This window comes from Engraulis encrasicolus, chromosome 22 (genome assembly GCF_034702125.1).
Source record: "Engraulis encrasicolus isolate BLACKSEA-1 chromosome 22, IST_EnEncr_1.0, whole genome shotgun sequence".
Lineage (NCBI taxonomy): Eukaryota > Metazoa > Chordata > Actinopteri > Clupeiformes > Engraulidae > Engraulis > Engraulis encrasicolus.
The window spans coordinates 50,431,661-50,451,660 of NC_085878.1; the positions used below are offsets into that span (position 1 = coordinate 50,431,661).

General features: G+C 46.1%; 1 protein-coding gene across 1 annotated transcript in view; it reads left to right on the forward strand.

Annotated features, from left to right (window-relative positions):
- Positions 1-20,000, forward strand: part of egf (epidermal growth factor) — a 43,304-nt gene that overhangs the window by 14,403 nt on the left and 8,901 nt on the right. The window contains exons 8-22 of the mRNA XM_063188600.1: positions 2,545-2,667; positions 3,089-3,214; positions 3,624-3,760; positions 4,665-4,813; positions 5,236-5,340; positions 5,616-5,839; positions 6,519-6,689; positions 7,765-7,914; positions 8,993-9,112; positions 15,298-15,414; positions 16,488-16,613; positions 17,492-17,622; positions 17,804-17,812; positions 18,978-19,117; positions 19,893-20,000. The exon at positions 19,893-20,000 is cut by the window's right edge and continues 60 nt beyond it. Of these exons, the coding sequence (XP_063044670.1) occupies positions 2,545-2,667; positions 3,089-3,214; positions 3,624-3,760; positions 4,665-4,813; positions 5,236-5,340; positions 5,616-5,839; positions 6,519-6,689; positions 7,765-7,914; positions 8,993-9,112; positions 15,298-15,414; positions 16,488-16,613; positions 17,492-17,622; positions 17,804-17,812; positions 18,978-19,117; positions 19,893-20,000 (1,936 nt within the window). The remainder of the gene's footprint in view (positions 1-2,544; positions 2,668-3,088; positions 3,215-3,623; positions 3,761-4,664; positions 4,814-5,235; positions 5,341-5,615; positions 5,840-6,518; positions 6,690-7,764; positions 7,915-8,992; positions 9,113-15,297; positions 15,415-16,487; positions 16,614-17,491; positions 17,623-17,803; positions 17,813-18,977; positions 19,118-19,892) is intronic.

Sequence of the window (20,000 nt, forward strand, 5' to 3'; positions counted from 1 at the left end):
ATTACATGAGCGGGACTAAGACAAAACACAATCATTCAAAGAACTGAAGACTTTGAAATAACATTAATCAGCTCATCCAGGAAGCACATCAAGTGATATCTCCTCTAATCCTCATCAATCAATCAATCAATCAATCAATCAATCAATCAATCAATCAATCAATCAATCAATCAATCAATCAAGCAAGCAAGCAAACAAGCAAGTAAGCAAGGAGGAAATCAATCAATTAATCAAAATGATTATATAGGCCTAGCACATTTATTATATTCAGTCCACATTCAATGTGCTTAGAAAAAAATGGGTGACAACCTCCAAGATCAAACTTTTCCCTTATGACACCATTCTCCTGTTTCCTATTCCTGAGACCCCTGATTTAGATGTTGCAGATATGGGTCTTCTTTCTTCAAACTTCCTGATTTGATATCCATTGGCTCTGTGCTTTTATCACGTTATAGCGAGTACACGAAATTCAGAGGCATGCACTGTATACTGTACATACATAACTGAGTGGCAAATGGGCATGGAGTGACACCCCCTATTGGTATACAAATTGTAGACTTTAGATGTCCAGTCTGATTTAAAGGTCCAGTCTGTAAATAAACTAATATTTACTGCCCTGACCATAGTAGGGGTTTTAGACAAAAAAAATCTGACTGGTAATTCAAAATGGCAAATAAACATGCAGAAGATCCACCAGATTGGCATATATGAATGGGCTCGTGTCTGTAAATACACTACTAAAAAGATCACACACTCCTTTAAAGCCCATATGAATCTCTGGACTCGTGGTGGTGGTGGTGGTGGTGAAGATTTCAGTAATAAAAAAGCTTGTATGCTTTGGCAACCATTTTGATAATGAGCACTTGAAAATGTGTATAATTTGGGAAATGACTAGTCACCGTGGAGAAATCTTAAAGGGGATGGTGCTGTACAATTCGTCTCTAGAATGTTCCAAGACTTTCCCTCAAGAAAGCGTAATTAGCAATGAAATCTAAGCTATGTCATACCTCCCTATCAGCCATGTTTTGTTTTCTTATTCACTTAGCTTTGGCATTAGGTGACGCTATGGTGCAGGTTTTCAGCCAATCGTTTCTGCCAAAGGTACAGCAGAAAGACAAACAGAGAGTTCACATGACATGCCACAGTCCTCAAATGATGTCGTGGAATTAAGGCGTGTGTTTGGGGATGAAAGGTTCAGCCGAGGGTAGGCCTGCCTGCCCTGTGTGTGCGCGGAGAGCATCAGTTGGCTGGGTGGCAGATTGCGAGATAGCAGCTTTAGACCCATGGCACCCCACCATAAATAGATTGCTGCCTTGGTCAGGCCTGTCAGGCACTACCCCCCCTTCTTCCCACACGCATTTGTTACCCATTTGGAATAAATTGCCTGACAAATGCCCTTACGTTCATTGCGAACACAAACACGGCCAGACACAACAAATCCTCCTGTTGGAATCATGTGCTGCTGTGGAATGTCTTGCAGGAAGTGGCCCGGGCGGCCCAGCCTGAATGTGCTGTCCTAGATTGTCTGGGCAAACACAAGTATTAGCTAGTAGAGTGACCAAGACATCCATTACCCCTTCCTCACCATGGGACATAAACTGACAGACAGACAGACGGGCAGGCAAGGCAAGATTTCATGACCTTTACAATTGGCACCAAACACTTAAATGAACAATGACACTAAGAAGCAAGGCCATGAACTATTGTGGAAACACAGTGGAACAAAAATGGGTTTTAAATACAGAATTTGTGAAGAATATTGTTATTTTCTTATTGTTTTAACCTGCAGTCCAGTCAGTTTAATTGTCATTATCTTAGCAGTGCAGAACGTACCTTGTGAAGCGTTGACACATCCTCTTGCATTGACACATCAAAGCAGTGTTCACTGGTGTTATATAAGCCTTCACATACCCAAGGTATCTCTCATGCATCTGCCACCATACATTTCACATCAAGGGTGCTACACATACAAATGCCTCACCTGTCCAACCCACCTGATAGCTTTGGTATCTGGTAGTAGTCTACATAGTGAAATACTGTGCTGTCATTTGAAAGAGCGCAGTACCTCTGCTTACAACCAGACATGTAGAGGTAGTGTAATGCATAGAGGCCTCTCTGTCTCTCTCCATCTCTCTCTGTCTTTCTCTCTCTCAAAATCAAAATTCAAATGGTGCTTTATTAGCATGACTGTTAAGATAGTGTTGCCAAAGCATTGCATACAAATAACAAGATAAAAAAAGTATGAACACTGTTGCCTCTACAGATGGTGTGTGTGTGTGTGTGTGTGTGTGTGTGTGTGTGTGTGTGTGTGTGTGTGTGTGTGTGTGTGTGTGTGTGTGTGTGTGTGTGTGTGTCTGTCTGTCTGTCTGTCTGTCTGTCTGTCTGTCTGTCTGTCTGTCTGTGGACACGCATGTGAGCACGCAAGGTTCTCTCTCTCTGTTTTTGTGTTTCGTGTGTGTGGATGAGTTGCTTTTCGCATCACTGCTTGAACTGAACCCTGACCTGTGACCTTTCACCTGGCCCCCTTGTGCCCCTGCTGCTCAGAGCGAAGGCCGTGCTTGGAGAATGCCACAGTGTGTGAGGGCTCCTGTGTCCACACCCAGTCAGGAGATGTGTGTTTGTGCACCGACGGTGGCGTCTTGCAACCCGATGGACACTCCTGTTCTGGTATGAAGGTGTTTTTTATTTATCACTGTGGTTTTATTAGTGTGCGTGTGTACGTGTGTGTACGTGTGTGGGTGCATACGTGTGTGAGTGTATGTAAAGAGTTTCGTTGCAAAACGATGTATCCACCATTTTTGACTTTTGTATTGTTATTACTGGAAATGACTGTTCAGAAGTCCTATCATCGAGAGTATGTGTGAATTCTTGCCATTCAAATATTTTACAATACAATTCAATGCAATACAAATGCAATACAAAAATGTTCCCAAAATGTTCCATAATGGATATACATAATTTTGCAACGAAGCTCTTCATGTGCATGTGCGTGGGTGCATGGGTGCATGCGTGGGTGCATGGGTGCGTGTGTGCGTGCATGCGTTCGTGTTTGTGAGATATGTTCCTCATACTGTGCCCTTTTTTCCAGGATGCAGTGCTGTGGACAGAGGGGGGTGTAGCCAGGCATGTGTGCCTCTTGGCCCTGGCCTATGGGAGTGCGAGTGCTCCCCTGGATTCAAGCTCCAGCCAGATGGAAAGAACTGCAATTCCACAGGTGATGACACACACGCACGCACGCACGCACGCAAGTACACTCACACACACACACACGCACACACACACACACACACACACACACACACACACACACACACACACACACACACACACACACGCGCATGCATGCACGCACACACACACACACACACACACACACATATACACACACACACACACGCACACACACACACACACACACACACACACACACACACACACACACACACACACACACACACACACACACACACACACACACACACACACACACACACACACACACACACACACACACACACACACACACACAGGCATATACCCTCTTACATATATAAATAACGCACACAACAAATTAATGGCACAAATTCTATTGTTTTTTAAACGTTGTCTCATGGTGGTCTCAGGACCTGCCCCGTACCTGCTCTTTGCAAACCTGGTGGACATTCATCGAGCGAACACAGACGGAACCGAGAGTAGGAGAGTTGTAGAGGAACCTAGAGGAACCATCATAGCCTTGGACTACGACCCAGTGGAGAGCAAGGTCAGAGTTCAATTGAGAACACTTTATTTGTAGATTTCCTGTAGAATCATATTCAAATGCTATGTAAGACTTCATTAAAGGATATCTCTGGCGTAAAATGAAAGTTTCACCATCCATTTACATAATGTGTCTAATGATGAGACATTCTGAGAGAGCATAAGGTGGCATAAGCTCTGCTGCAAAATCGTGATGAATGAAGACTGGCAGGTGTTTCAGTTTCATTGTCTAAGCCCTGTATATACTCTATACTTTCTATAATACATTTTCTTCTCTCTTTTCCTTCTTTTCCCTTTAGCACATTGAATGACAGTAATGTATGACAATGTGCTATACAAAACCTATTGCTATTGCTATAGTCACTGACAGGACTTTGCTACCATAGTACTACACACATTTACAACATAATGGTGTTGGTTACAGTCCCTGGAGTAATGTGAGGTTAGGTGCTTCTTACTTCTAACTCTCTGATCCCTAAACCAATTTCCTTAAACATTAGGCCATGACTGCTATTTTAGGCACCTTTGAATAAGCTTTGTTTATATTCAGCATTTGGCACAAAGCCCAATACATGCTTTACAGAACGAAAAGGTGATTTGCATTGTTAAAAGGTGGAAATGTGTACATGTGCATGCAGTGTTAGTACTGTACTGTAGGGATTGCCAGGACAGAAGTTACAATCTCTACACTGTTTACTGCCCTCTGGTGGGCATAGATTTGAAGGTGGCTAGAGAAAATACAGTAAGAAGAACGAGGTCAGACTTGGACAAAACTTGAACATTTTCATAAACAAATGTATTGAGGAATTCCCTGTGGGTTCTGACCCCTCCCTCTTATTTTCTTTACTTTTCCGCAAACTTGTAAATAATTATTATTTTGTGGGTGTTGCATTGGTCTTTGTTTTCAGGTGTATTTTTCCAGCATGTCTCAGGGCCACATTGAAAGGGCAAATCTAAGTGGTGGAGAGCGAGAGGTGGTGGTGTCTTCCGGGTTGGACTCCCCCGAGGGCCTGGCTGTGGACTGGATCAACCGCAAGCTCTACTGGACAGACAGAGGGTCAGTGCATCAATCGCAAGTTTGACCCCTTAGCGCAGAGCCTCTGTTATAACCTTACTGTCACCAAAATTGTAATGGCTATGTCTTAATCTGTTACTTAAGTTAAGGCTCTCAGTAATGTCAGAGCAATGTTGTTATGATGTAGTTTAGTATTTTCAGCAAATAGTGAATAGGCCCACCGGCGACCTCATCTGCACTAAGAGGCTACCTCGGTGTAATAGTTACCACTACAACCATTTTCAAGTTGATCACAATTGAAGATGTGGCTGAAAATTGTTGAAAATCGACCAACCGTGGGCAAACTTGGCTTTCAAACTCTACACATAGCTCTTGAAGTGTGTGCCAAACTGTTGTGACATTTAATGCTGTTGCTCCTCAAAGCCAGCCATTTGGACAAAAAAAAACTGTGTGTTTATTTGCAGGCTCTCCAGTATCTCCAGATGTAGTCTAAGTGGGCAGGACCAACAGCTGCTCATAGACAAGGGCATCCACAAGCCTCGGGGCATTACCGTATACCCACAGGCCCAGTAAGAAACTTACTATACTTACTATTATATTATGTAGCTGTGCTCTACAATATGATGTAGTTATGTGTAATCATATACTATTTAAAATATTTGTGTGTGTGTGTGTGTGTGTGTGTCTGTGTGTGTGTGTGTGTGTGTGTGTGTGTGTGTGTGTGTGTGTGTGTGTGTGTGTGTGTGTGTGTGTGTGTGTGTGTGTGTGTGTGTGTGTGTGTGTGTGTGTGTGCGTGTGTGTGTGTGTGTGTGTGTGTGTGTGTGTGTGTGTGTTTGCCCTTGAGGAAGTTGTTCTGGACAGACATTGGCCCCCGTCCCTGCGTGTGTGGGTCAAATCTGGATGGTGGTGCTCGTGTTGTGATTGCGCGGGAGGATCTAGTGACCCCTAGTGGTCTAGCACTGGACCTGCACGCTGAGCGCCTGTACTGGTGCGACCTGCAGAGGGGCTCTGTGGATTCAGCCAACCTGGACGGGTCACACCGGCACACACTGGCCCAGACACAAGTAGGTGAGGCTTCTGTAGTCACAGACACGCACGCACGCACACACGCACGCACGCACGCACGCACGCACACACACACTCTCCCTCTCTCCCTCTCTCTCTCTTTCTTTCTCTCTCTCTGTATACAAACAGATGTTCTAAACACGTGATTTTTTTTTTTTATGAAATCTTATCCTGTGCTCCATCAATTCCACACGCTTAAAGGGACACTGTGCAGGAAATGGTCAAAAAAGGTACTGCAACTATGCTGTTCATTGAAACTGGGCTGCCTATTGCCAAATTTGATCTTTACATGAAAGTTTACTAAGTAATAAACAAATATTTTCTAGTATGGTCCAAGTAGAGTGATTTTTGCAGCTAAAAATTGCTATTTTTGGAAATTCAAAATGGCGGACCATGGAGAAGATCCCCCTTTTCATGCATGTAAAGCGCAATTTTTCCAGTCATAATGAATGCTTAGAATTTGATGGTGGTGGTAAGTATTCATGAAAAAGGCAACATTAGTGAATGAGTAGCATGAATTCTGGAAATAAACAACTAAAAATCTCACACAGTGTCCCTTTAACTTTTATTAAATGTTACAATGATCACAGCTCTGCAGAATTGACATACTGTGGGTCTCATGTTGTGTGTTTTACTCTTTATAACACCCACCCATCCCCTCCCCTTCCCTCCCCTTCCTTAGGTCTCCCATTTGGCCTGGCTGTGTTTGGGGACTCTGTGTGGGTCTCAGACTGGCAAGGCAATCAGCTGCTGAGGCTGTCGAAGGACCGAAGACCCCCAGCTCCTCAGCGCCTTAGTGTCCGTGTAGTACAGCCTGCCGGCCTTGTCATCGTGCACCCCCTTGCCAAGCCAGGTGAGCTGCACCAAGCCCACCACCCCATCCCATTCATTGGCATACAGTAATCTTATGTTAGTATCTATGGATTACGTAGCCCCTTAATGCATGCCGTACCTCCTGTGGCACGCTGTAATTGACATGGAAATTTAACTACTATAGTACTACACTACTATGTCAGTGCACAGGGACTTTAGTAATACATTACGACTTGGTCATTGCCATTCTGGTAACAACTAATTTATAAAGCCGTGTCTTAAGGAGTTAAAGGGGCTCTATGTAGAATTAAAAGTTTAATTAATCACTGTCCCTAGTCAGCCAATGCTTATTTGAGTCATTAGTAAGTGAACGATGATGACTCTCGCAACCCCAAATGAAAACCCCAAATGTAATCTTTGTCAGAGCGACCTGCTACGAGCGTCGTGGGGAACACTTCTCATATGAAAACTCGCTTCACATACCGTAATCAGATTTGTATCAACTGCTGTCATTCCGTATTGAAAAACATTCTCACACGTTTTTCTGTCAATCTCAATTTTAAAGGCCCAAATTTTGGTTGCAAAGTGGCAGTGGCCCTGGATTGAATGTAGTGAAATGGAAGCCGCTTCTTCTTGACTGGCTCCTGGCTCAATTATTAATATTAAGTTCGAAACTAGTCCTAAATATAACTCATGTCAGTTTTTTTTTGTTATTATTTTTTAAAGATATTTTTGCACCTCTAGATTGTGATATAGGCATACTGAGTCAACAAGATGTATTTAGTAGGCCAAATCCATGTACACTAGTAGAATGCTAGCCAGTACAGGTTGAACTCTTCTGCCCTGGTAGAAAAAAGTAAACACCCAAAGAACTTGACAATGCTCCCTCTTACCAACCATAGTTGTGTATTTATGAGGTTGAGGACTGGAAATTAGAGTAGAATATGTTTTAGCATTCAGCCCTTTTGACTCCATTCAGGTTTTCCAATCATCACATGCATGCGGTCACCATCTAGATGGAGGTTCACGTTTTTGAGGGAATAGTAGCCAATGAAAGTGACCCTTGTCATATATTACACTTTATCTAATATAGCCTAACTTCCTATGCCCCACAGGAGCAGACATGTGTCTCTATCAGAATGGAGGTTGTGCCCAGCTGTGTGAGAGCAGACTTGGATTGGCTCATTGTTCCTGTCACTCAGAGTATAGCCAATCGTCAGATGGCAAAGGCTGCAAGCCGTCCAGTGAGTTCTTCCCAATGCCAGGTGAGTTTCCAACAGGAATCCATAGAATAAGAATGAAAACTAGTTACACGTCAATAAATTATTGTTCATAATTAGAGTAGAGTAGAATAACATTTATTACGGTAATCTAGCAGGACACACAAGGTGTCAAGCAGCATAGATAGACTCACAGTACACAATGCATAATACACAAGACTTCATACACACACACACACACACACACACACACACACACACACACACACACACACACACACACACACACACACACACACACACACACACACACACACACACACACACACACACACACACACACACACACACAGATTTAGATCTAGCAACTTAACATTGATGCTGAATTGGATGTGGATCAAGATTGATGAATGGTTATAAAAGCAGGTTCACAGAAGCAAAAAAAAACTTTTTTTAAGTGGACAGCTCCATACCACACACTGTGACACTACAACATTTCCAGCTTTCCACTAAAACATCTTGGTAACACTTAACAATAAGGTTGCGTGAGTAATGATGGAATAATATCTGAAGTAATGACTGATTAATAGTGAATAAACATGCAATTCATGCATGCAGTAATGTCTACTCCATTAGTAGTCAATACATAATGATGAATGACTCATGATTGGAATAATAATGATTAACTATGAAGTAAATGTAGTACATCAGGTGTGTGTGTGTGTGTGTGTGTGTGTGTGTGTGTGTGTGTGTGTGTGTGTGTGTGTGTGTGTGTGTGTGTGTGTGTGTGTGTGTGTGTGTGTGTGTGTGTGTGTGTGTGTGTGTGTGTGATTGTTTGATGATGATGATGATGATGACGTGTGTGTGTGTGTGTGTGTGTGTGTGTGCGTGCGTGCGTGCGTGTGTCTGTGTGTGTGTGTGATTGTTTGATGATAATGATGATGATGATGATGATGACGTGTGTGTGTGTGTGTGTGTGTGTGTGTGTGTGTGTGTGTGTATGTGTGTGTGTGTGTGTGTGTGTGTGCGTGTGCGTGTGCGTGTGCGTGTGCGTGCGTGCGTGCGTGCGTGCGTGCGTGCGTGCGTGCGTGCGTGCGTGCGTGTGTGTGTGTGTGTTTCTCAGGGTCTGGGGATGAGGATTCCAGTGCTCAGACTCAGAGGAAAACTCTAAATGATGAAGGTTTTCCCCTCCCTCCACCTGAGCTACCAGAGCCCACACTCATTACAGAGAAGATGGTGTCAGGTACAGGAGAATCCTCTCTCTCTCTCTCTCTCTCTCTCTCTCTCTCTCTCTCTCTCTCTCTCTCTCTCTCTCTCTCTCTCTCTCTCTCTCTCTCTCTCTCTCTCTCTCTCTCTCTCTCTCAAAACAATTGACAAACCGAAACTATGATATCTTTGAGCAGTTCTGAGTAAATGAAACAAACATACATATTTGCTGAGGAAAAAGCCGATAATTTAGTTCGAGTTTAACTTTTCAAACATGACAGTTGTCCTTTAAATGACAAAATATCAACGTTCAGAAAGAGAGATGAACCAATTAAACGTGGGTGGAATGATATGGAGATGATGGAAGAGGAGAAGCCATGCAAGGAAAGGAGAATTGATGAGAGGGGAGAGATATGAAACATGCAAGAGAGTATAGGCAAAGATTCGAGGAGCATTATTATCCAGTCTCTCTGGTATAGGAGTAGCAATAATACTTATTTGCTCCTTATGGTGAAAACAAAGAGTTGGACATCCAGGCATTTTTCAAATTTTCACCAAAATCAGGAACCTGTCATATTGATTTGGGGGGAAAACACAGGAGAGTCATCATTGAATTGCATATTTTGAGTGTCTTAATGTTATCTGAATGCTGGTATGTGAAGTGGCAACGAATTAACATGAAGATTGTCGGGACTTGATTGGCATTCAAAAAAACTATATCTACAAAATCGCTGTATGTGCCATGTATGTATCCCTGAACACACACTACAGCCACAATACTAGTGTGTCAGCTTTGATATTTCATGGACTTGGAGAGAGCTACACTACAGATGACTACAACACAGAGGCAGCTGAAAAAGCGTCCAGATGGCTCTGGCTGAGGAGGGGAGAGAGGTGGGGGGAGTAGAATGCCACTCGGACACAGGCCGGGGTCTGATCAGCCCTGGTCGGGTCGCCTGGTCGAGGGTGTCTGTTGTAAGACCCGAAACACCCAGTGACTCCAGGAAACAACACTGATGATGTGTCCGAGTCAGTGCATCAGGTTGATGTTTGCAAAACTGAAACAACCTGGGAAACCAGTGACAACCAGGAACAGACTGGGTGACGACCGCGAAGAGTGTGGTGACATCTGGAGAGACAGAGGACGGCCGGAGAGACGGCAACCCGGGTTGGGGAGGGTTGGCAGCCCAAACCAATTCTTCTGACAAGAAGAACCCAAAGCAAGCTACAAAACCCACTAATGAGAAATACCCCCAGGGGTGCCCGAGAGGGGGGGAGAATGAGCACCCCACCAGGACGGATCTAAGAATGACGACTCAGGAAAACGAATTAACGACAACGGCAACAACATGCATCTGTGGAAAAACCTGCAAGAATGAGAGAGGCCTTAAGATACATCAAGGCAGGATGAATGCTTGACAGTGGCAACGGTGACACAACGCACAGAAGTCACTTCTGGTCAGCAGACGCTGGAGGAGCTAGGCCCGGAGGCAACCCATAGTGCCCAGAGCCTCCTAGTGTCACCAGCTACTGCCAGCAGCCCACCTGACACCCAGAGCCCTCTCCAGGTAACTCCCAACAACCTGCAGGATTTCCAGAGACAGCAAGCTCCAGCAACGGGCAGTGCTCCTTCAGCTCAACCAAGGATCCAGTGGCCCCAGTCCTCAAAGAGAGCAGAGTGGAAGCAGTTTGATGAGGATGTGGACCAGATCCTGGAGGTGACCGCCAAGGGGGATGTGGACCAGAGGCTGAGAACAATGGCAACGCTCATAGTGAACATCGCAGCAGAGCGTTTTGGAACCGAGGCTCCTAAGCCAGCACCATCGGCTTATGCTCCAAGCCACAGAGCAAGGAAAATCCAGCAGTGCAGGGAAGAGCTCAAGCTGCTGAAGAAGCAATACAGAAGAGCAGGAGATGCTGAGCGAGGGGGCCTAGCAGACCTGAGAGCAATCCTGAGGAAGCAGCTGCTGACCCTGCGGAGAGCAGAGTTCCACAGGAGGAGGCGGAAAGAAAGAGCCAGGAAGAGGGCAGCTTTCCTGGCTAACCCTTTCAATTTGACCAAGCAGCTACTTGGCCAAAAGAGGGCGGGCCGCCTCACCTGCTCGAAGGAGGAGATCAACAACCATCTCAAGGCCACATACAGTGACCCCAACAGAGAACAACCGCTAGGCCCATGCAATGCACTGATAGAACCAACCAGAGCCTACTTCAGACTTCAACCTGAAGGAGCCAAGCCCTAAGGGAAGTGGAGGAAGTGTGAGGAGAGCAAGATCAAGCTCAGCTCCAGGCCCGAGCGGTGTGCCATATAAGGTTTATAAGAACTGCCCGAAACTGCTACGCCGGCTTTGGAAGGCCCTGAAGGTGATCTGGAGGAGAGGGAAGATTGCCCAGCCATGGAGGTATGCTGAGGGAGTGTACATACCGAAAGAAGAAAAGTCTGAGAACATCGACCAGTTTCGGGTAATCTCCTTGTTAAGTGTGGAGAGTAAAATCTTCTTCAGCATCGTGGCCAGGAGACTCTCCAACTTCCTGCTGAGCAATAATTACATCGACACTCGTTGTGCAGAATGGAGGGATACCGGAGTATTCCCGGTTGCCTGGAACACACAGGAGTGGTAACCCAGCTCATCAGGGAGGCGAAAGAGGGCAGAGGTGACCTGGCTGTGCTGTGGCTGGATCTCACCAACGCATATGGTTCCTTACCCCATAAGCTGGTGGAGGTCGCACTGGAGAAGCACCATGTACCACCAGAAGGTGAAAAGCCTCATCCTGGACTACTACAGCAAGTTCAGCTTGAGAGTGTCATCCGGTCAGCTGACATCTGATTGGCACCAGCTGGAAGTTGGCATAATCACTGGTTGCACCATCTCAGTGACCCTCTTCGCACTGGCGATGAATATGCTTGCCAAGGGAGCTGAAACCGAATGCAGAGGTCCACTCAGCAAGTCTGGAGTAAGGCAACCGCCTATCAGAGCCTTCATGGACGACCTCACTGTGACGACCAACAACTGTTCCAGGAGCCAGATGAATTCTCCAGGGTTGGAAAGGATCATGGCTTGGGCACGCATGTGTTTCAAGCCAGCAAAGTCCAGGTCTCCTGGTACTACGGAAAGGGAAGGTCTCAGACAAATTCCGCTTCAGGTTTGGAGAACATCTGATCCCGTCAGTCACTGAGAAACCAGTGAAGAGCCTGGGGAAGGTCTTCAACTGCAGCCTGAATGACAGAGACTCCATCAAGGCAACCAGTGCTGACTTGGATGGATGGCTGAGAACAGTGGACAAGTCTGGGCTCCCTGGTAGATTCCAGGCCTGGATGTACCAACATGGAATCCTCCCAAGAATCCTCTGGCCTCTCCTCATCTACGAGGTGCCCATGACCGTGGTGGAAGGCTTGGAGCAGAAGGTGAGCAGCTATCTGCGCAGATGGCTGGCTTACCACGCAGCTTTAGCAACATCGGCTGTATGGAAACACCAACAAGCTCAGGCTCCCCTTCAGCTCAGTCAGAGAGGAGTTCATCGTGACACGGACACGGGAACACCTGCAGTACGCAGGATCCAGGGATGCCAAAGTGTCCGGGGCAGGAATCATGGTGAGGACAGGGAGGAAGTGAGGGCAGCCGATGCAGTCCAGCAAGCAGAGTCTCGGCTGAAGCACAAGGCCATCCTCGGCGCAGTGGCGCAAGGCAGAGCGGGACTTGGGATGTCAACAACAACCCAGTACAGACTGCCACTGGGAGGAGAGGCAGAGGCTGGTGCAGGAGGAGGTGGCGGGCTTCAGTGGAGGAGGAGCGAACCAGCAGAGCATGTGGCCATGAAGCAGCAAGGAGCCTGGATGAAGTGGGAGCAGGCGATGGAGCGCAACATCACCTGGAAGGACATCTGGCAGTGGAACCCCCAGAGGATCAAGTTCCTGATCCAAGGGGTGTATGATGTCCTCCCGAGCCCATCTAACCTGTACACCTGGGGGCAAAATAGAGACACCCGCATGTCCACTGTGTTCCAAGATGGGGACCTTGGAACACATCTTAAGCAGCTGCTCCAGGGCACTGAGCGAGGGTCGCTATCGATGGAGGCACAATCAGGTCCTGAAGTCCATAGCTGAGGCAATCAGCAAGGGAATCAAGGATAGCCGATGCACCCAAGCTACCGCCAAGGCCATCCAGTTTGTGAAGGCGGGACAGAAGCCCGAGAGAACACCAAAGGGCTCCGCGGCTGGGGTGCTCTCTACAGCCCGAGACTGGGTGATGACAGTTGACCTGGAGAGGCAGCTGAAAATACCACCACACATCACCCAGTCCAGATTGAGACCAGACCTCATCCTGGTCTCTGAGGCTACAAAGCAACTGGTCATGCTCGAGCTGACAGTTCCATGGGAAGATAGGATGGAGGAGGCGCAGGAGAGGAAAAGGGAGAAGTACCAGGAGCTGGTGGAGGACTGTCGCAGAAATGGCTGGAGAACTAGATGTATGCCAGTGGAGGTAGGGAGCCGGGGATTTGCCAGCCACTCCCTGAGCAAAGCCTACGGAACACTAGGCATAACAGGGGCCAATCGGAAGAGAGCCATCAACAACAACACAGAGGCAGCTGAAAAAGCGTCCAGATGGCTCTGGCTGAGGAGGGGAGAGAGGTGGGGGGAGTAGAATGCCACTCGGACACAGGCCGGGGTCTGATCAGCCCTGGTCGGGTCGCCTGGTCGAGGGTGTCTGTTGTAAGACCCGAAACACCCAGTGACTCCAGGAAACAACACTGATGATGTGTCCGAGTCAGAGCATCAGGTTGATGTTTGCAAAACCGGTGCACTACTGTAATGCTTAAACAAAATTATGCTAAATTAAACATCTTCCTCCCATAGATGCTATTGTAAATATTTCCCCTATTTCAACATGGCGGCACACTTGCAGCTGTGATAGTGACAACACGGCGGCTTAGTGAGGGTAATACACGAAAATGGACAAAGCATCCGTGACGTCACCCATAGACTTAAGCGGAGCTGAATGAAGTCAAATTTGAACCTCAGCTGGCTGCCACTTTAACGCACCCGAGCATTGTTTGCAATCTGGAATGGTCTGGCGCCCGAGTACCTCACAGACCTCCTCCACCCCTATTTCCCCTATTTCCCCCCTGTGCTCCTCTTCCAAGGGCCAGCTGGCGATCCCTTTGCACCCTTTTGGTGCAAGTCACACCAGACTTAAGGCCAGCAGTGACAGAGCCTTCCATGTAGCTGCTCCATTCCTTTGGAGTAAAGTATCCAACTCCATTCAAAATGCCCCTTTGCTGGCCATGTTTGAGCAAAGCACATCTTTTCTTGGAGGCCTTTGGCTGCTAGTTTCCACAAGCACACACAACTTCTGTATATACATACACACCCACACCTACCTGCACAGATACACTATATCACGAAAGTGAGTACACCCCTCACAGTTTTGCAGATTTGTGAGTATATCTTTTCATGGGAAAGCATTGAAGAAATTTCACTTTGACACAATGATTAGTGACCGTTTAACAGCATATTTAACTACTTAAATTTCTTGTTCACTCAGAAAAAAAACAAAATATAGCCATTAATGTTTGAACATGTACTCACAAAAGTGAGTACACCCCAGATTAAAATCCGGTAGAGAAGGGTCCGTGTTGGCTCGAATCGTCTCGAGATGAAAAGGGATTAAAAGGGAGGTCATCTTCTTTGCATTGAACTTTCACATTTTGAGTGTGTACCTGGCTTAAATAGACTGGTGTGAGATTAGAATGCAATCCTATGGAGAATATCATGATCTGCTTCAGTAGTCACAGTGCATGTTGACATGCATGTTTCTTTTAGGTGTATTTCAGATTGCCAATGTTGACAGCATTCATGCATCCCCAAACCATGTAGTCCCACTACCATGCTTGGTTATTCAGAGGATAAACTTTTTTGTAAAACTCACTTCTTTGTGTGTGTGTGTGTGGGGGGGGGGGGGGGGAACTAGCTCACCAGAAGGTTGCTACTTGAGTCAAAGTCAAAGCAGATGGAAGAGATGTTGCTAAGCCAGCTGAACAGAGAATCAGCTGCCTGAACAAGAGACAGGGGACACATAGGGGTTAACAAGACGATGGGTGGGTTAGATGTCTTTATGGATCATCAGCTGACATTAAGATTTAGGATGGATGATCAGCTTCTGTCTGTCTGTCTGTCTGTCTGTCTGACTGTCTGTACCCTCCCCCCTCCTCTCTCTCTCTCTGTAGACCAGGATGACTGCTTCTCTCTGACATGTGACGTCAATGCTCAGTGCATTCCTCAGGATGGAAATGTGGCATGCCAGTGCCTGCCAGGCTTCACAGGGAATGGAGAGATCTGCGTGGGTAGGTGTGTGTGTGTGTGTGTGTGTGTGTGTGTGTGTGTGTGTGTGTGTGTGTGTGTGTGTGTGTGTGTGTGTGTGTGTGTGTGTGTGTGTGTGTGTGTGTGTGTGTGTGTGTGTGTGTGTGTGTGTGTGTGTTTGTGTGTGTGCGTGTGTGCGTGTGTGCGTGGGTGTGTGTGTGTGTGTGTGTGTGCAGAGGCAGTCCTAAGGTTGGTCCGACTGGGCAATTGCCTGGGGTGGCACCCAAGAGAGGGTGCCACCATCGTGAAACCCCGCCCCCAACTACCTGACGAAAAATGCTATAAACGTGTTAAAATAGTTATTTAAACAAATTAAAAATCGTGTAAAAGTGTTATTTCTACACTATTACCACATCGTTGTAATAATGACATTACTGTTCATGGTTTTCGTCAGTTATTATAAGAGTTTTTTGCCAATAATTTGCCGGGGGCAAGTCATAGTAGGACCCCCACTGTGTGAGTATGTGTGCGAGCGCAATGCATGTGCATGTCTGTATGTGAGAGAGTTACATAATTGTATTTCCTATTCAACTTTTCTATCTTGAATTGAGAACACTGGACTGACGATGTGATGTTTCCTTGAATATAATCTTGCCATGTGGTGCTATTATGTAGTTAGTCTTGTGTGACCTGTGTGTGTTCTATAGGTATTGATGTGAATGTGTGTGCTGGCATTGATGCATCTCTTAGTCTGTGACCTACAGAGATTGAAGTGCCTAATTAGAGGCAGTGTTTGACTGCGTATGTGTGTATATTTGTGAAACCTGGCTGTGTGGCTGGTTGTGAAGATATTGATATGTGCCAGTGAATGTTTATGCATATTGATGAACTGTATTTGATTGTTTGTGTGTGTGTGTGTGTGTGTGTGTGTGTGTGTGTGTGTGTGTGTGTGTGTGTGTGTGTGTGTGTGTGTGTGTGTGTGTGTGTGTGTGTGTGTGTGTGTGTGTGTGTGTGTGTGTGTGCATGCGTGCATGCGTGTGTGTGTGCATGTGCGTGCCCATCTTCATGTGTGTGTGTGTGTGTGTGTGTGTGTGTGTGTGTGTGTGTGTGTGTGTAGATATTGATGAGTGTACTTCAGGACTGGGGGAGTGTGTGAGTCCACTATCAGAGTGTGTGAACACAGTAGGGGGTCACTACTGCAGATGCAGTGCGGGCTTCACTGAGGACGGACACCACTGCACAGGTGAAAAACACAACACAACACTATCTACACACAATTGATTAGCTTACTTTAAATGAATTGCAGTTAATGACATCTACATCCACAACCACCCTATATTATAAAACTAAGGAACGCTAAAGCATACCCAAACCAAACCTATCTTTAACGCATCTGCATAGCAGTATTTTGTACACTATTGTATTTTATCATTAGCAACAAAATAATCAGAGGAAAACACAAGCGTTTTCCCACCAAATGACAGACGATTTGGATTTTTCTATCTTAATGGGGACATTGTGACCCATATGTGACCAAATTACAACACACTCTCAGCATGGCATCCGATGATGTATGCACAGCACACCAGCTGTGCTTTACATTACGGTTAGGTACATTACGCACGGTTTGGTAATGCTTTACCTTACAGGACAGTAATTGCTGTGTACTTTCTGCTAAATGACAGGGTAACAAAGAAAAGTTACATGGTATCTAACGGGTAAAAAGGGGGTAATTTCAAGCATTATAGGCTAGTAAATACCATGTAATACACATATCTCAAGAATTACTATGAAACTAGGCCTACTGCATATTTTATAACCATCTAGTCATCTAACTTCTCTCTGTTGCCCTGTTGTTACCCAGAAAGCACACAGTAATTACGTATGGTAACTGCACCGTAAAGTAACCGTTATCCACGAAGATGAGACCACAATGATAATTGCATGTGTGTGCTTTATTTAGATGGGCGCATGACTTAATAAAGTCAGGGTACACTTTGCAAATGGAGTGAACTCTTTCTGGACATCCCTGAAAAAGTATTTTCTGAGCTCTCCCAGGCTCTATAGTGTTAAATAACACAAAAACACATCATCAAACACATCTCCGTTTGTGTTGTACAGACATAGACGAGTGTCGACTGGATCTGCATGGCTGTCATGAGTGGGCCGAGTGTGTGAACACAGTGGGGAAGTACAGCTGCATCTGCAGCGCTGGATACACCGGCACAGGATTCACATGCCACGGTGAGTCTGTCTGCTTGACTTTGAATCTGATATACTGGCCATTTAGACAGGGCAGTCATGGGTGAGCGGTTAGGGCGTCAGACTTGCATCCCAGAGGTTGCCGGTTCGACTCCCGACCCGCCAGGTTGGTGGGGGGAGTAATCAACCAGTGCTCTCCCCCATCCTCCTCCATGACTGAGGTACCCTGAGCATGGTACCGTCCCACCGCACTGCTCCCCATGGGGCGCCACTGAGGGCTGCCCCCTTGCACGGGTGAGGCATAAATGCAATTTTGTTGTGTGCAGTGTGCAGTGTTCACTTGTGTGCTGTGGAGTGCTGTGTCACAATGACAATGGGAGTTGGAGTTTCCCAATGGGCTTTCACTTTTTCACTTTCATTTTCTTTTAGCTTGTATTGCACATTGTAACCCAGTGGTGCTGTACAGACCAGAGTGATTATACCCGTCCGTGCGTGCGTGTGTGTATGTGTGTAAATGGTTGTGAAGTACGTTGTTGAAGGAGATCATGTTGCAACTACAATAACACAATGTGGCATAGTGGCATGACTTCGTACAAAACAACATAGTACATCTCTGATCATTCCGACTACTATTGTTATTTTTGTATGTATCCCTGCAGGGCACTGATTCACAGACCTAGACTAAAGTCTGGAAAGGGGTGCACAGAAAAAAATAATAATATGGCACGACCCATGTCAGGGGGACCTCGGCTGGAATTGCCAGTATATGGTTGGACTTGTCAGGGTAAAGATTGGGAAAACCCGGCAATAGCCTAGCCCGACAGGTCAGACCATTCATTTTGAATTGCTTCGTAATTCAGTCTGGTTACTGATGACTGGTTACTGAGGGTCTGATTACACTTCTCTGGGGAGGGTTTTCAGCCAACGTTCAGACAACCGGCAGTGTTGCCAGATTTAAAATGTTTAAACTATTGCATTAAAATCTCAAAATTATCGTTTTGGGGGGCTTTTGGGAGGAGATTTTTATACACAAACCAAATGGTGGCTGTAACTCAACATGTGTTTTTGATCGTACAGAGGACTAAATTATGGTACAAATTATTGCACATCTGACAACCGGTGTTACTACTGGCCAATAAGCAAACGCACTTGGTAGCATAATAACATATGTCAACTGTCAGCGATTGGTCAGAGCTCATTTCAAACCAGAGCAGAGTTCACTTCACCCGCCCCTGTGCTCCAGGGCACAGAGGATCCAGACCTAAAATGAATTACGAAGTAATTAATATGGTCTGGTTAAACCAGGCTAGCAATAGCCTGCATAATGCTCTAAATCACTAGATGAAAAACTATGGAAAAAATACAACTGCTTTTGTCCGTCTTTGTTGTTCATTCAGAGGTGAAGGGCTCCTGGCCAACCACGGTGAGCCCAGTTGCGGTGACCAAGGGCAGCAAGAGGGAGCGGTGCCCGGCCTCCCACGAGGCCTACTGCATGTACGAGGGAGTGTGTTTCTATTTCCCAGAGATGGAGACCTATGCCTGCAAGCAAGTACACACAAGCACACACACACACACACACACACACACACACACACACACACACACACACACACACACACACACACACACACACACACACACACACACACACACACACACACACACACACACATTAGCATTTTAAAAAAAATCCAAACAAAGACTGCATGCTCACACACACAACCGAATATTGATTAAAGACCACTAGATGGGAGTGTTGGCTCACAAATCTGATGCAATTCTGAGGGTATCCTAAGTAGCTCCAGTCTTGACCTGGGCTGACCAGAAATTGGAGTAGCCTCTTACTGTAGCAGGGGTCGCCGGCAACCCTATTCACTAGCTGAAAATGCTTAACTACGTCATAACAACATTGCTATGGCATTACAGGGAGCCATAGTGTATCACTAAGGGGTTAAGAAGTTGATTTGGAACAATCAATGGCTGTCTTATTTGAAATATTGAGGATGACTTTATGAGTCAATGTTGTGTAAATGTGTGTGTGCGTGTGCGTGTGCGTGTGCGTGTGCGTGTGTGTGTGTGTGTGTGCGTGTGTGTGTGTGTGCAAACGTGTTTGTGTAACCGTGTGTGTTTGTGTAACTCTGTGTGTGTGTAACCAGCTTATGTACTGTATGTCTAACCATGTGTATATGTAACCGTGTGTGTGTGTGTGTGTGTGTTTGTATGTGTAACTGTGTGTGTGTGTGTGTGTGTGTGTGTGTGTGTGTGTGTGTGTGTGTGTGTGTGTGTGTGTGTGTGTGGTGTGTGTGTGGTGTGTGTGTAGCTGTGTGTCTGGCTACATGGGTGAGCGTTGTGAGTACAGTGACCTGGAGTGGTGGGAGCTGCAGCAGCAGCAGGAGAAGGAGAAGCGTCGCCACGTGGCCATCGCCGT